We start from the raw sequence: 16,775 nt of genomic DNA, 5'->3' as shown, positions 1-16,775 counted from the left end.
CAATGTCAGCTTTCTAAACCAATGTCAGCTTCCCAAACCAATGTCAGCTTTCTAAACCAATGTCAGCTTCCCAAACCAATGTCAGCTTCCCAAACCAATGTCAGCTTTCTAAACCAATGTCAGCTTCCCAAACCAATGTCAGCTTTCTAAACCAATGTCAGCTTCCCAAACCAATGTCAGCTTCCCAAACCAATGTCAGCTTCCCAAACCAATGTCAGCTTTCTAAACCGATGTCAGCTTCCCAAACCAATGTCAGCTTCCCAAACCAATGTCAGCTTCCCAAACCAATGTCAGCTTTCTAAACCAATGTCAGCTTCCCAAACCAATGTCAGCTTTCTAAACCAATGTCAGCTTCCCAAACCAATGTCAGCTTTCTAAACTATCGCTTGTTTCGGAGCTGCCTCGCTCTCAGCTGCCGGCAGCCCGACGCAGGTGCCGCTGGGAGGCGAGCAGCCGGCCGCAAGGAGCACTTCCACTCTCCGTGCCCCGTGGCGCTACAGGAGACGCCCGCCCGGCCCCGCCTCTTCCGGTTTCCCTTGGTTCTGTTTCCGGGTCCTTTTCCGGTTTTCTTTCAGGTCTCCTTCCGGTTGCGTGCCGGAAGCTCTGCGCGGCAGTGTTGGCTGTTGGTGCGGGGCCCGTTTCGGAGTGGTGCGCAGACTGTGCGGTCAGGCGCACCCCCAGCAGGATCGCTGATGACACTGAGTGGTGCAGGTGGGACAACACAAGGAAGGGATGCCATCCAGATGGACCTGGACAAGCTTGAATGTGGTCCCATGCAAATCTAACCATGTTCGACAGGGCTCAGTGCATTGTGTTGAACTTGCAGTGGGACAATCCCCGATGTGTGCACAGATGGGTGAAGAACCAGAGAGCAGCACTGTGGAGAAGGACCGGGGGGTCCTGGTGTGTGTAAAGCCAAACGTGAGCCAGCAGCATGTGCTCAAAGCCTAGAAGGCCAGCAGTGACCTGGGCTGCATCAGCAGAAGGCGGGCAGCAGGGGGGGGACTGTCTGTGTCTGTTCTGCTCTTGTGAGGCCCCATGTGCAGTACTGTGAGCAGGCCTGGTGCCCCCAGCACAAGGAGGATGTGGGGCTGTTGGAGCAAGTCCAAGAGGAGGCCATGAAGATGTTCAGAGAGCTGGAGCACCTCTCCTCTAAAGAAGGGCTGAGAGAGCTGGGCTTGTTCAGCCTGGAGAAGATGAGGCTCCTGGGAGACCACACTGTGGCCTTCCAGAACTTGAGGGGAGTTTATAAGCAGAAGCGGGACTGTTTACATTGTCTGATAGTGATAGGACAAGGGGAAAAGTTTAAAAGAGGGGAAATACAGGTAAGGAGGAAATTCTTTATTCAGATGGCAATGAGGCCCTGGCAGAGGGTGTGTGCACCCATCCCTGGTGGGCTGGGCTGGGTGGACCCTGGGCAGTCTGAGCTGGTGGGGGTGACCTGCTCATGGCAGGAAACTGGCAATGATTGATCTTTAACATCCCCTCCAGCCTACGTTGTTCTGCGATGCTACGATCCCTCAGGTGACCTATGCAGCCACAGCTTTCAGGGCCCACTACAGCCCGAAATTTTGCGAGTCACTCCCCAGCATCACACAGGAAATCATAGTCATAGAATCACAGAATCTCCAAGGTTGGAAAAGACCCACAGGATCACCCAGTCCAATCCACCCATCACCAATAGTTCTCACCACACCACATCCCTCAACACAAAATCCAAACATACCTTGAACACCTCCAAGGTTGGTGACTCCACCACCTCCCTGGGCAGCCCATTCCAGTGCCTGATCTCTCTTTCAGAGAAGTATTTTCTGACGTCCAGCCTGAATCTCCCCTGATGCAGCTTGAAGCCATTCCCTCTAGTTCTATCACCAGTTACACGAGAGAAGAGGCCAACCCCCAGCTCACTGCAACCTCCCTTCAGGTAGTTACAGAGGGCAGAAAGGTCTCTCCTGAGCCTCCTCTTCTCCAAACTGAACAATCCCAGCTCCTTCAGCCGCTCCTCATCAGCCCTGTGCTGCAGACCCCTCACTAGCTTTGTCATCCTTCTTTGAACTCGTGCCAGGGCCTCAATGTCTTGCTTGCAGTGAGGAGCCCAAAACTGGACACTATTCGAGGTGCGGCCTCACCAGAGCTGAGTACAGCGGGACAATCACTGCCCTGTTCCTGCTGGTAACACTGTTCCTGATACAAGCCAGGATGCCATTGGCCTTCTTGGCCACCCAGGCACACTGTTTCAGCTGAGCATCAATCAGTGCCTCCAGGTCCATTTCCTCTACGCAGTCCTCCAGCCACTCCGCCCCAACCCTGTAGCATTGCTGGGGTTGTTGTGGCCAAAGTGCAGGACCTGGCATTTGGCCTTGTTGAAGCTCATCCCATTGGCCTCAGCCCAGCTCTCCAGCCTGTCCAGATCCCTCTGTAGGGCCTCGCTACCCCCAGGCAGATCCACACTTCCAGCCAACTTGGTATCATCTGCAAACTTACCGAGGGTTGCACTCAACGCCCTCATCCAGGGCATCAATAAAGATATTGAAGAGGACAGGCCCCAAAAATCCCGGACGACCGCTCAGCACCGCCGCCCCAGTCCTCTGCTATAAGACCGCACACGGCGCCCACCGGCGGGGAGAGCGGCGGGGTGTGCTCCGCGCCTCCTGTCTGCTCAGGGCGGCGGCCACGGGGCGAACGGATGGCCGGGACCGGGTCCGGTCCCCCCTCCCAGCCGCGTCGCTGCCCGGTGTGCGCCGCGCTCCGCCCCGGGGGTGGTGGCGGCAAGGGCGCCGGGAAGCGCGCGGAGCCGGCGGCGGCCGGAGCGGTAAGGGGAGCCCGCCCGGCCCGGCCCGCTCGGCGCGGGGCGCTGCGGGAGCGCACCGGGGCGGGGCAGCGCCGGGAGGGGCCGTGCTCGGCGGCTCCGCTCCCTCGGGGGCGCCGGCGGCGCCGGGGAGTCCCGGGGGGCGGCCGCGGCGCGGTTCGCGCGGAGGGGCTCGGCGGCCGTGGGGCCGCGGCTCCCCTCCGGGCCCGATCTCGGCCGGGGGCGGCGCGGTGCGGGGGGCCGGGCGGGGCGCAGCGGATCGCCGCGCTGCCTCCAGGGCTCGGCGGGGCCGCAGGGCCGGGCGCGTTCCCCGAGCTCGCCGTCGGGGCGCCCCGCCGGCCGGGCCGAGCGTGCCTCGGTGCGACGGGGTGGCCGCTCCTCGCTAAGGGGCGACGCCGCCGGGCCGCGGTACGGGCCGGGCTCGCCCCGCTCCGGCCCCGCGGAACGGCGGAGCGGGAGGAGAGGTGGGTGCGGAGCGGGCGGCCTCGGCGCTGGGGCGGGCGCTGCCTGCCGGCCCGCTGGGACGTACAGCGCGTCCTGCCGGCCGGGGCTGCGGCCTTACCGCCGGCGCGTTCGTGGCGGGGGCGGTTCGGGTTCGTCTCGTCCCGGCCTTACAGCTCCCGGCATCGAGCGCGCCAGGCGCGTTTAAAGCGCTCCTTCTGCAGGGAGTGCGTGCGGTACCGCAGCGGCAAGGGGTGCTTCTGGTCAGCCCTGCGCCTCGCTCGGTCTTGTGCGGGGCGAGCGGGTAAACCGGCTGTGCCTATTGAAAAGCTGTCTGCGTTTCAATCTCTTGTTGAAACTTCACCAAGTGACCGGTAAATGCGTTTCCGTGCTGCTGCTACAGATCAGCACGTCCTCTTGCCACGTTGCTGGTAGGATTTGTTTTTATCTGCCTTTGCAAAATTAAGGAATTTCCCCTGCCTCACGCTCTCCTTCAGCTGGACTGCTCATGAAGTGGTGCTGTAACAAGAGCAGGAGCTGTCTGAAAAGCGACCTGCCAAACACCCTTTTCTCTTTCCCCCAAGCTAGATCCCTTGCCCAGCTGATGGCGTTGTCGCAAAAACAGTTGTGATGGCCCAGGGCCCGGAGCAAGCAGCCGGCTGGGAGACGGGCTGGTAAGAGCTGCTGAGGATAGCAGTCCTCTGAGCACATCTCAGGGCTGTCTTCGACTGAAATCATTCTTACGATTTGTACTTCACTCATACCGACTAAGAGTGTTTCAAATTAAATATTGCCAGGCTGTTAATGTTTCCCTAAAGGCTGATTCTGTTTGGAGGATGAACTGACGTGACACATTTTAGGGTGTTCAAAGGTAGTTAAGTTAATGTGAAAAGAACAGTGTAGATACCTAATCAGTTTTAGTGTTGCTGATGTATCCTTGTGGTTTTCTTTGAGGGTGCGAAAGGGTTATTATAATACATCAGCAATACTGGGGTTTCCATTGCAGTATCGTGGGGAGTGAATTTCAGTGGTGATAGCAGGCAGGCATAAAGGACTGGCATTGTTCTGGGTGTATGGCACTGACCAAATCAATATTGTGTGCAGGTTGGGGAGTCATACAGTTCAAGTTGGAGACTGGTGGAACAGTACAGTGAGTTGCTCCGAGGCTGGAAAAATTGCCCCATGGTGAGAGGTGTGAGATCTTAGAGAGCTCTAAGTATTTTTAATAGAAAATTATTGACAGACCCCTGAATGATACCATGTAAGGGGAAAAGAAAACAAAAAATGAAAAAGACCCTGATGCTGATACTTGGGAGAGAAAGGCTTACAAAAAATCAGTAGCTGCAAATGGCTTCCATCTCTGTGGTGGATGAGTAAGAAATGGAACAAATGTCCCTTGGAAAGCGGCAGATTTTTGTAGCCTGGTGTTTTCAAATCAAGACTAAGTCTCTTCCTGGAAGAGTCCACAATGATGGCCAGATTTTGTGCTTGTCGCTGTGTACTAAATGGAACTAAACTAAAATGGAATGCAGTGAACTGGTGGTCTATTACAATCCCAGTTAGTTGGAATTTGTACTACAATGTTGTGTTATTTTAAGGTCCTGAGCGATAGGAATGTATTGGGTTTCACAGGAATTTGTCAGCAGAGTTGGCCACAGACCCTCAAAGTCCCAGGTCATTATCTTTATTGCTTATAATACATTTAAGTAACTCTTGTTTTTTTTTTTCCCAAGTATTACATTATCAGAATATATGATCACAGAAGAAAGGCATGCAGGTAGCAAGGGGCACTTGAGTCTGCAGTTATCGTAATAAACAACAGTGCAAGAGCAAAGGTGTTCCTGATGTTACGAGCATAGCAGAGTTGTTAAAAGGAAATGCTGATTTGGTAATGACATTGAATGTCAGATTCCTTGTGAACCTGGAAGAATCAAAGCCTAAAGATAACAGCATGTTGGTGTGTTAGGGCTGATTCCAAAAGGCCACACTGCAGAGCAGCAAAACCTCGGTAGCTAACAGTGTGCTTCACACACAATTACACGATGGGAAATGCATTTCTGGGGCTGAACTCATTTTTGGTTTGCTAACTTTTGTGCTTTTGCTTTAAGGCTAGGACTGAGAGATCTTTGCAAACTGGTTGAAAACTCTTTATAAACTTCGGGGGCACTTAAGCGTGTGAAGGGAAAAACTTGGAATTGGTCTATTTTGCAGCAGATATATGAACTCAACACATCTGAACTGAAGTCCTTTAAAATTGGTATCTCAATTCTCTTAAATATAGTTGTGGGCAGGCTAAAAGTTGTAAATACTGACAGTGTGGGTGTCACTAAAACTGGGAGATGAGCTCAGGAGCTGGAGAGATGCTCTGAAAGATGCTTGGGGTCTCAGTGTTTAGCATGAGGCAACAGCTGCCTTAGCCTGGGTGCTTGGATCAAGACTAGTAAAGGCTGCCAGCCTTTCTCTTCTTAGTACCTTTTTGCTTAAGTGTTTTGAGGGATAAATCTACTTAAGTGCTATGCTTAGGGTGACATTATAGGAGAGTTTGCAGTCTGCAGGCTTCATTTCAGCAGCCCGGTAACTTATGTCCATCATGACTGATCACAGTTAGGCCTGTTTTGGTGTTTTTTTCCAGCAGAAAATTTAAACTTGAACCCCAAACTTTGTCCCTATGCTGGAAATAATACCTCACATCACTTACTTTGCTAGAATAGGTGCACCTTAATGCAGCATGCTTGAATGTTTTCTTTTAATATGCTCACATTTGGGCATTTGAAGCTGATAAAACGCAGTGCACGTTAGTAGGATTCATACTTTCTTACTGGGTAAACAAGCATTTGATCCCAGAGATGTTGCTCAGAGTGTAAGTGAAGTGATTTTGTCAGAACTGCATGAACTGTACAGCTTGGAGCTTCTCACTGAACATGCTGAACTTTGAGTCTCCATAACAGGTTGCAAGAACAGGTTTGGCCAGAGCTTGTCAGCTTGTGAACCCCTGGTGTCACAGCAGGGGACATTTAGGATTAGATGTTTGAGCTTGGTGTTAACTTCAGAAGGCATTCCAGTATTTCCAGAGTAGAGAAAGTGATTCTCAAGTGCAGCAGCATGTAGTATTACCTAGGATGTCTCCCTTACGTAGTAGGTTGTCAGCGTTTGTACCGATGGCAAACTGGACTGGTAAGTCTGCTTCTGTTTCTTCTGTGACAGGTGACTTCTGATACAACCAGACACTTAAGGGAAGGATTCATAAAGAGAAGCCTGGAAAGACTAAAGCTGCAAGAACAGGAGTTGAAAAAAAGGAAAGAGAAAAAAAAAAAAGGGGGAGGGAAAAAGAGAAGAGGGTTGAAAGGTGAGGCTGTACTTTAGAGAATGTCCATCAGCTGTCTCTTCAGATTTGTTACACTATTTCATACCAAGTGGCATCCAAGAAGGGAGTTGCCAACTGTAAAAACCCAGGCTTTGAGGAAACAGGAATCCAAGAACTCAAACCAGTGCCTTATAGTTTTTAATTTGTGTTACTGTGGGAAAGAGAAGCAACCTATCTCAGTGTGTAGGGCGTCAGATGGAGTCTGTTACGAGAGAGTGGTTGGACTAGAGACATTCTGAGGTCCTTTCAGACTTGACCATTCTATGCTTCTGTGGACCTGGAGTGAAATCTGAGAGCTGTTGCCCTCAGATTGCACCAAAGCTTAAGATTCTGCATGAGGTTGTTTTCTTGTATTGTTTATATATTTACTTCTATTATTCTATGCTGCAGCATCACAAATCACTGTCTTTGTGGTGTGAAGTAGAGTTAATGTGACAGACACTTCTAGGTGCCTCCCACTTGACTGTAAGGTTCAAAGCTAGGAATGAGCTTTGTTTTTCTGCCTTTCCTTCCACCCTTTTTTACTTGTTGGTTTTTTTTTCATTGTTATCTTTAGGGCAGTGGTTTTGAATTTTGTATGTGAGTAACAGTAGCATATAAAAGCTTAGATGCTGTGGCTAGTCTGCTTGTATTGCATCCTACATTGTCACTGGTAATTAACCATGTTACACACCTCCATGTCTAAAGAAAAGCAAAGAAAAGAAAACCAACAAAAACAAAAAGACACCCTGAATTTTAGAATGCTGTGGCACTTCTGTGGCACAAATAGAACTTGGTCAGGTTGGATGGGGCTCTGAGCACCTGGTGAAGCTGTAGGTGTCCCCGCTCACTGCAGAGGGGTTGGACCAGACGCCTTTGAAGGTCCCTTCTGACTGACATGATTCTGTGATTCTAACATCGTGTATAAAATGTTGGATCTCTGAAAACGTTGCTACGCTTCTGTTTTTAATTGAGTATCTTCTTACTCAAATGCTTTAAAGATAGGAATTTTAAATACTTGTGTGAACACTTTGTTCCTTGAGTTTTCTGGAGTTTTCTTATCATATCATGTTGGTTGTTTAGTAGATCTGTTTTCTACAGGACAAGGTTTCAAAAAAGCAGTGGCAGCTTCATCTTGAATTTTGATTGGTCATTGAATCATTGAATTTTTATAACAATGGAAGTGGTCTTGTAACTCTTAATGTCACCCTCATGCTAATCTGTAGGGGAGCTTTGTTAAGGGAAGAATTAGATCCATATGCTCTGTCTCTGATTGTGTCCTTGGAGACAAAAGATGATGTGAGTCTGTCTTCATGGCAGTGTGTATAAAGAAAACCCTAGAATACAAACCATCAGAAGAGGTAAATGCAGAACCACTGTGTTCTAAATGTGTGCATCGGTTGGACGCATGTCATCAACATGTGTTGTTTCTTTAAACATGTTATTATTGTAACAACCATCATTTCTTATTAGTCAAATGTGGGTTCTTGGTGACAGGTTGCTTATTATTAGCAGTTCAAAGTCTGACATCCAATTTCCCAGGACTCCAAGTGTAAAACAAGCGTCATCTAAATTGTCCCATATTGATAATTACCTAGAAAAAAACGTGATGATGAACAAAAAGTTCAAGAGAGAAAAAAGAAAGCTAAGCTCAAGAAGAGAGGAGAGGCAGATAGATGGAGATGAAAAGCATCCCCAAAAGCAGCACAAAGTACCAGCTGAAGAACAGCAGTGGCCAGAGAATGTGCCTGAATGGGAAGAAAGGAAATCCCTGCTAGCTCAGAGAAGAGCGGAGTCTGTCAGACTGCTTACAGTGCTGTTAAACCATGTGAAAGTAAGAATACTTTAAAACGTATTTTACAATTTGAAGGATGTTTGTTAGAGCTTGAATAATTTGGTAGACGTTTGGTGTCTTATTGCTGTTTGAAAGAATGTCTTAGGAGTGACTGAACACTGAGAAGGCCTGAGGTCTAAATCTTGTGACAGTTTGTCCTTGGAGCAAAGGTGGTGTGATTCTACTCAGAAACTTGGATACTTGTTTGAAGCCTTGTCATTATTCTGTCAAGATAGGGCTGGAAGGACTGCATCAACTCGTATTAGACTTGATCCAACACTGCAAACAGGGAAATTAAGGGTGGGAATGTAAAATTGATGTTTGGCCTCATGTCTGCAAGTGAAAGAATTAAGTCCCTATGGATTACGCTGATTTCATTTCCAATAGCTTCTGTGTTGTGGCCAACACTAAGCTGTAAGTTTCATTTGATTGACTTAGATAATATCTTGAGAAAGTCAGCAGAGGAGTGGTACACACTGCAGTGTCATACACAGAAATTCATGTTTGGAGGCTTATTTTAGTGCTTTGGGGTGAAAAAGTTTGAAATCTTCGGGGTGCAAACGTGACATTTTCTACATCATTTGCTACATAAAAATTAGCTCGCAGCTTTTAACAAGTCGATTTTTCAACGTTTAAGATTTTTAAAGGTCCACCATTCACTAAGAGTTAATTGCCATTCTGTGTGAATTTTAGGGCTCCACAGCACCTGATGTTGGCATTAATTACATAGGTTGCTCAGAAAGTAATGCCTCCCGTTTATTTCCATGAAAGCTACAACAGACAGAAAGAGCATGATGACACTATTTTATGGAGCAGATTTTCAGCTGCGTATCACTGATTTTCAACGTGACCTGATTCATGCAGATGAGCTGATCAAGATGTTCTTTGTTTCGTGGTGTGACAGCTGTGCATGGCCATCCAGAACATGGTTTGTCTTTCATTTCGCTGTCACCACTGCTGAAATGCACCACCCAGCCCTCACTGCACTGACATCCACTGTTTGGTCTCCATCAGTGTTCACCAAGCCTTGATGAATGTCAGTGGGTCCCATTTTTTTCTGCGTGGAGGAATTCAGTTCCACCCCATTGCTTTATCCACACTGCCGTGTCAGTGTTCTGTCTCTGCTGCCATCTGTCACACGGCCACACACTGTAACAGGACATTGGTGGGAAGGTTCAGCCTCTACTGCCATACCACCAGAATCCTCCTCTGATTTTGTGGGCCAACAGGATAACATAGGAGGCATTACTTTTGGAGCAGCCCGTGCGTGAATTTGATGAGTTAAATGTTTATTTTCTTGGTTTCAACACATGGGAAGCATTAGATTGGTTGTATTTGGACCCATTAAAACTATGTACAGTAAAATAATTAGTCTAAATAAAATATTCTTATCTACAAAAATCTAGCAATTTTTCTATTGTAAACAACACTGGTTGTGATGCAGTAATCAAACAATAAATGTTGTCTGAAGCAATTGTAGGGAGGTAGAGGAATTAGTTGGAAGGACAACTGTCTTAGTTACTTTAGAATGCCCTGTTCTGACACAAAGAGGCAGCTTTAGTTCTGGGCTAGGAGTAGTGAGACTGTGTGATCAAGCTCTGAATTAAGCTAAATTTATCTCCTTTATAATTTTCTGAATGTAGAACTGCATATTTATGAGTTTGCAACTTGCAGTCTTTATAGTTCTCTGTGCTCAATAAACGTACATAATCGTTTTCCCAATTTTCATTTGAAGGATTTTGTGCAGTTGGCAAGTCAGAAAGTGGATCCTTCACCGGGCGTAAGGAAGAATGATTCCTCTTCTGAAGCAGCATTAAAAGCCATACATCAGAAACAGATCAACTCCTGTTACCTTATGCACAAAGATTTGGAACACAAGGAGGAGCTTCAGTGTCAGTTAACCCAAAAAAGTAGCAGCTTATGTTGTGAGGAAGGAGATTTGACTGCCTTCTGTGCATCTACTTCTCATATAGTCAAGACAATTTTAAATGACCCCGCTGCAGCTCTGAGTTCTGGCAGATGGACTGGCAGAGATGCATCCAGCTCCTTTGGCTGTGGATCTTTACTGATCACAGTGACTCAAGACTGCAAGGTCATTGAATCTCTAGATGGAAGGGACTGCCAAACACTGAACGTGGTTCACCCGCAGATGGGGTCTGAAGATGGTTACAGAAAGCAAAAGGTTTATGAGACCGATGAATTCATTCATTATTTACTAAACTACTATCAGACACCAAGCTATGAACGTGTTTCCCTAGGGACAAAAAACTCTGCAAACAAATCCTGGTGGAAGAGGGTGGTGTGTGATGATGACAGTGGTTTTCACATCAGCTTGTGTAACAGGCAGGGTCGGCACTTCAGAGAAGTGAGTCTTGTACAAAATCTCAACAGCAGAAATTGCGTTGGTGATGATAACTGTAGACTAGTGATCACTGCTGGGGAATTTGAATCAACAGACACAGCGTTGAAAAATAAGACTTGTGCAGATAGGCCTGCAAGGAAGCTGCAAATACAGAGGAATGACACACTCACTGTTGATTACTTATCACATGCTGAACCAAATCATTCTTTGGATTGCACTGCTGCTGCTCGTGATGAGGAATTTGAACAAGAAGATGGTAGAAATGAAGTTACCAAACAGTGCAAAACTTGTAGATCTTACCAGTTACAGGACTTGTTGGAAGAGATCAGTGATTCTGAGTACTTCAGTGAGGCATGCAGCGGTGCAATGAAGAGTGCAGAAAGGAGTGAACAAATTGACAGCAATTGTAACAGAGGGTGCTTGCCTGCAAGAGAGAAAGAGAGAAAATTACTGGTTTATTTCAAGAATGTTACTCTGGAAGGTCAAACAAAGGAAAGCAGCAAATGCAACTTCTGTTCTAGTTCTGCCCATGAGGGCTTGGCTAGGCAGTGTGATCATAACCTTGAAAAGTCATGCAAGAGGTCTAGCAGTGAATTAAGACATAAAGGACAGAAAAGTGAGAGACATTTCAGGGAAGAGGAGAGAAACACTTACAAAACGAAGAAAAAGAGGAAAAAGCTTTCTTCTGATTTTTTATCTGATGAATGTGGCTTTTCAGAGACCGAGAGTTGCATACAGCTGGAGTCACTCAGAAAGATAGAAAGAAGATGTAATAAAGCATTCCACAACAAAGTGAAATTCAAGACACTTCACGCAGGCACAGCAGCACCAGGCATTGCTGCTTCTGACTGCTTTCCACTTCAGGAGACACTCCGGCACACAGGTGAGAGAGAGGTAAATCAGAGCTGAGGTGAATGCAGTTGATAGTCGTAGTTCTCTGGCAGGTGAGATTAATTGCACAGTTCTCAGTGACGGGCGGTAAGTGTTTGTAAAAGCTTAACAGAGTGTGCAAAGGGTACAAAAAGGCTGTGACTGCACTGCTGCTAAAGGTTTTGTCAGTTCAGCTCAGAAACACTTGGAGCAGCTGCAGTTGGAGTCTCTTAATTGGGTAAAATGTTGGTAGGTAGGTGGTTATTCTGTTAATAAATGCTGGCAGATAGGTGGTTATTCTGTTGATAACAACATGCATGCTGATGACTCCACGTGCTCTCGAACAATTCAGAGTTGTGAGGCGGCTCAGTATGCAGTGCATCTGTGTGGGAGGTGCTGTCTCAAGTCAATGGATTTCAGTTTAGGTGGCCATCTGATTTCCATACGCAGTTGCTGCATCTCTGAATAATGTTATTCACAGTCTTTTCTCAATGTACGATGCTTACAAGTTGGCTGGCAGCTACCTAACAGCCACCTCCTCATATCTTCCCCTCCTTCCCCCTTCACAGACTAATTTCAAGTAACTTTCTCATATACTTATCTACAGGAGATGAGAGGAAATTAATATTGAGAAGAGAGATGGATGCAGATGAAAGAGGATGCCCTCTCTTTCCTCTTGAGATAATTCAAACAAATCCCTGCTCAGATACTTTCTGTGGAGCAGAGCCCAGAAGAGGATGCTGAACAGCTACTATATAATAGCTCTTAAGCTCCTTTTAGAAGTGGAAGAAGAAAGCCCTTTAGCCGTTAAAAGGTATTGGAAGTACTTGGGCTTTTTTTCCTTAGGTAATTCCTTCAGTTAGAATGGTCTAACTGGTGTAGCAAGCCACAGAAACAGAATCTCTATTTACCTTTTGGATGCAAGGACCAAAATTTTCTCCAGGGCCAGACAAGCTTTTGTGGACCAGTTGCTCAGAATTTGAAGATTTATGGATTCAGATCTCAGAGATAAACTCTGATTGATATTTACACAATTCCCTACGTTTACAGATACAGCATTTAGTAATATCAAGTCCCTAGAAAAACAACAACCACATAAATATATAAATCATAGAGCAAGGATATGAAGTGCCTTCTCGATCAGATGGTTAAAATGATGGAATTGGAAGCTGTGGGGGACATTTATATGTAATGGTGGAGAATAATAGATTTCTAAATAAGAAAAAAATATATACTGTAATGTTCACAGTGGAAAAATACTTGTTTATTATTCACAGTTCTGAAAGTGTTTCTGAAAACCTGCTGGTCTTTGGAAGGAAGGATTTCACAATAACTGCTAGATGTAGCGCTTCTGAGAATCTGATTTTCTAAGCACAGCTCTGAATGTTGGACAGTGAAAGAGCAACGTCTGTCAGCATGTTGACAGCTCACACTTAGCAGGTTGAAAATACCATAGAATCATAAAGTCAAAGCGTGGCTTGGGTTGGAAGAGACCTTAAAGCCCCCCCCAGCCCCAGCCATGTGGCGGGCTGCCTGCCCACCCAGCTCAGCCTGCCTAGGGCCACCCAGCCCAGCCTGGGGCACCTCCAGGGATGGGTGCACACAGCTCTGGGCAGCGCCAGGGCCTCACCGCCTACTGCATAAAGAATTTCAGCCCAACATCTAATCTAAGTCCCCCTTGTTTTAGTTTAAAAACATTCTCCCTTGCCTCCTTACACAGTCGCTATCAGACCATGTAAAAAGCTGGTCCCACTCCTGCTTATAAACTCCCCTCAAGTTCTGGGAGGCCGCAGTGCAATCTCCCTGGAGATCTCTCCAGGCTGAACAAGCCCAGCTCCCTCAGCCCTTCTTACAGGAGAGGTGCTGCAGCCCTGTGAGCATCTTCACAGCCTCCTCTGGACCCACTCCAACAGTCCCACATCCTCCTTGTGCTGGGGGCACCAGGCCTGCTCACAGTACTGCACATGGGGCCTCACGAGGGCAGAGCAGATGCAGACAGTCCCCCCCCTGCTGCCCGCCTTCTGCTGATGCAGCCCAGGTCACTGTTGCCCTTCTAGGCTGCGAGCACACACTGCTGGCTCATGCCTAGTTTTTCACCCTCCAGGACCCCCAGGTCCTTCTCTGCAGGGCCGTTCTCAAGGAGTTTTTCTCCCACTCGGTGCACATATCTGGGATTGCCCCACTGCAAGTTCAACACCTTGCACTTGGCCTTGTTGAACATGGTTAGGTTTTCATGGATCCACTTTTCAAGCCTGTCCAGGTCTGTCTGGATGGCATCCCTTCCCTCCAGTATGTCACCCTGCCCTGCTCAGCTTGGTGTCATCACCAAACTTGCTGAGGGTGCATTGATCTGTCTGTGCCACTGATAGAAATGTTGAAGAGCACGGGTTCCAAGATGGACTCCTGTGGAGCACCACTTGTCACTGGCCCGTGCCTGGACCTGGGAGCCATTAACCACAACCCTCTGGCTGTGGCCATCCAACAAATTCCTTATTCTTAATAATCCACCCTTCAAATCCATTTCTCTCCAACTTAGAGGCAAGAATGCGATAAGTTCACGAGATTTCAAGAAGCTGTCCTTTGGAAGGCACATGCAGTGAGATATCTATTTAGTACAATTAAGCTTACATAAAATTTCTAGAAGAATTGTCAAATGCTGTTCAATTCCTGCTGCATGGAAGTAAAAATGTGAAAACTCAGTCTGGGAGCTTGTGTTACATCTGCATTTACTCAGACGACTGTATTTAGCAGACAGTCACAGTTGCTCTGGGCCAAAGTCCCACAGAGAGACAGAGGGGATCAGTTCTACTCATAACACACTAATTATTTCAACTTTCATTTTAGTATGCTTAATTTATTACGTGTCAGTATGTAAATGTGATGATGTTGCCTTCCTTATATAACATATTACCCACATTTGTAACTTCTGCTCTAATAAATCATCATTTTTTTTTAAATTGTAGTTGTTTGTGGTAGATTGGTTTTCTCCCAGTGCTCAGTATTGGTGATTCATGCAGGCATCTGAGCCACACTCTGCCAGGTTCTGCCTGTTGCCTCTGCTCACACGCTCAGATGCTGAGTGCCTTCTGAGGATCACGAATGACTACTCAGAATTGTGTTACCCAATTGCTTTCACCTAAAAAGCAACCACCCCCTCCCCCAAACACCTTATTTTCTTGACAAAAGTATTTTCTATTGTGGAAAACATTCATGCCTCTTTTAAGTTTCCTTTTTACTGTTTTATGCAGTTACAATGAAGACCAGCTGATATATTTGTGAAATGTTTCAGTTGCACCAACAGGACCAAGGCTGTGTTTTCTTCTCTATGCACTAGTTGCATAGAAAAGAAAAGATGGCAGAATTTCCCCTTGTCAGTCAGTTCTGCACTGTAATTCCCCTTTTCCCATATGTCAGACCTTTCAATTAGGGATGAGAAGGTATTTGGGTTTGTTAATCTATGGGAGGAACTATGGATTTCCTTCAGTGTAAATGCCTAGGATGTTATCAATGTGTTTTCCCACTAGTCAGTATAAACAAATAAATGCACCAGTTCTGTAATTGCTTCTGGTGTTCACCTGTATGGATTGGAATTGATAAAGCAGATCTTTGTCTCCAAGTCCTCATTCAGTGTAAAACATTGTTAGTGAATAAAACATGCTTACTTAAAACAGACACCATTGTATCTTCTGTAGCAAAATGTAATTTGTGTTTCTTTTTTCTTTGTGAGTTGGGATTACTTAGAACCTGTTCCTAGGACATTTAGTACTAATCCCTCACTTTTCCTTCCTGTGCACTTAACTCAGGCCCCATCTTCCCACACGCTGAACTGTTCTGTAAAATTGTGTTGGTTGTCTTGAAGGCTAATCTTTAAGCATACATAAAACTCCTTCAAGTTCTAGCTTAGTGAATTAAATTTCAGTTGCTTTCAGGAATAAATGTTTTACCTAACAGGAAAGTTAAGGGATGTGTATATAATTTGAGCATTTAATAGGCAAAAAGCATTCAAATAGTTGAGCACGTAACATTCCTAGTATAATTTCAAATCTTGGAGCTTGGTTTATGCTGTTACAGTGAGGTGGTGTTTCAAGAGGTGATGGGGTTTAACTTGTGTGGGTTACTGCTTTTCTGGTATGTATATATTTTGTGGAAGAGCTGCTTACTGTTCTTATGACACTTGTAAGCCCTGTGAAATAGGGCCCTGTGACTGCAGGCCTTGCCATCAGCTCTAACTTCACGTACAGAGCTAAGGAAGGTGCCCCCAGCAGAGCCAGTGCCATCAGCCGTGGGGAGCTGCCTGATGTGGAGCTTTGTTATCTGAGCTGTGTGGGCAGTTGTACCTCATGCTGAATTCCAAAGTCAAAATCCCAGTCGCGGTCCTACAGACGGTTTCTGAAGCAGAAATACTTTACACCTATTATTGTACCAGTCCACCTGCTTGACGTGTATTAAGAATACATTTATAGTATATGGCCTTTTTCATATGCTGGACATAGAACACTGTGTAGGAATGCCTCCCCATTTATTTCACCTTCTGTAAAACCATGTAACTCCCAAAAGCATTCGTTGCTAACCTGTGTGTACGTACAACTTGAAGTAAGAGCTGGCAGAGGGCATTCAGAGCAAGCAGCTTCCAGGTGAAGGAAATTCTGAAATTTGCAATGCAGGTGACAGTTTGCCACCACTGGTTGGATATGAGATGCTGCTCGATTGCTCTGATTTGTGCCAGGGCCCAAGTATGCTGTCACGACACCTGCATAACTGGTATTTCAGCACTTCACAAGGCAGATTCATGACAGTCTCTGCACTTAGCTTTTCATTGTGCTCTCCTTGGTTAATATACAAACTGTTCAGCTACTGGCATGGTTCTTTTTGCTTAGTCACTGCAGCCAGTCATTGCTGAAGGGATCAAGTTGCAACAAACAGTAGAAAACATGAGCAGATACCCATTTTCTCCAGCACTTGAGCAGAAAAGGTGTGCCTGCCTGTTTGCGGAATCTCTGCTCCTATGACACGTCTTCCCTTTCACAATGAGTATTCTGGTTTTCTCTGAAAAGGTCTTACCCTGAAGGGTGCAACTTCACGCACCTGTGTTTAACATTTAGCTTTGTCCTGTGTT

General features: G+C 46.5%; 1 protein-coding gene across 1 annotated transcript; it reads left to right on the top strand.

Moving 5' to 3' along the window:
* Nucleotides 1–2,686: 2,686 nt before the first annotated feature.
* Nucleotides 2,687–14,610, top strand: LOC128076183 (A-kinase anchor protein 17B-like). The gene is made up of 3 exons (XM_052673579.1): nt 2,687–2,812; nt 10,163–11,672; nt 12,267–14,610. The coding sequence occupies exons 1-3, from the start codon at nt 2,687–2,689 to the stop codon at nt 12,401–12,403; spliced, it is 1,773 nt and encodes a 590-aa protein (XP_052529539.1). The 3' UTR covers nt 12,404–14,610.
* Nucleotides 14,611–16,775: the final 2,165 nt, after the last annotated feature.

This window comes from Tympanuchus pallidicinctus, unplaced genomic scaffold, assembly GCF_026119805.1.
Source record: "Tympanuchus pallidicinctus isolate F22 unplaced genomic scaffold, pur_lepc_1.0 scaffold13, whole genome shotgun sequence".
In the NCBI taxonomy this organism is placed as follows: domain Eukaryota; kingdom Metazoa; phylum Chordata; class Aves; order Galliformes; family Phasianidae; genus Tympanuchus; species Tympanuchus pallidicinctus.
Note: the sequence above shows the minus strand (reverse complement) of the source record. Positions and strands in the feature narration are given on the sequence as shown.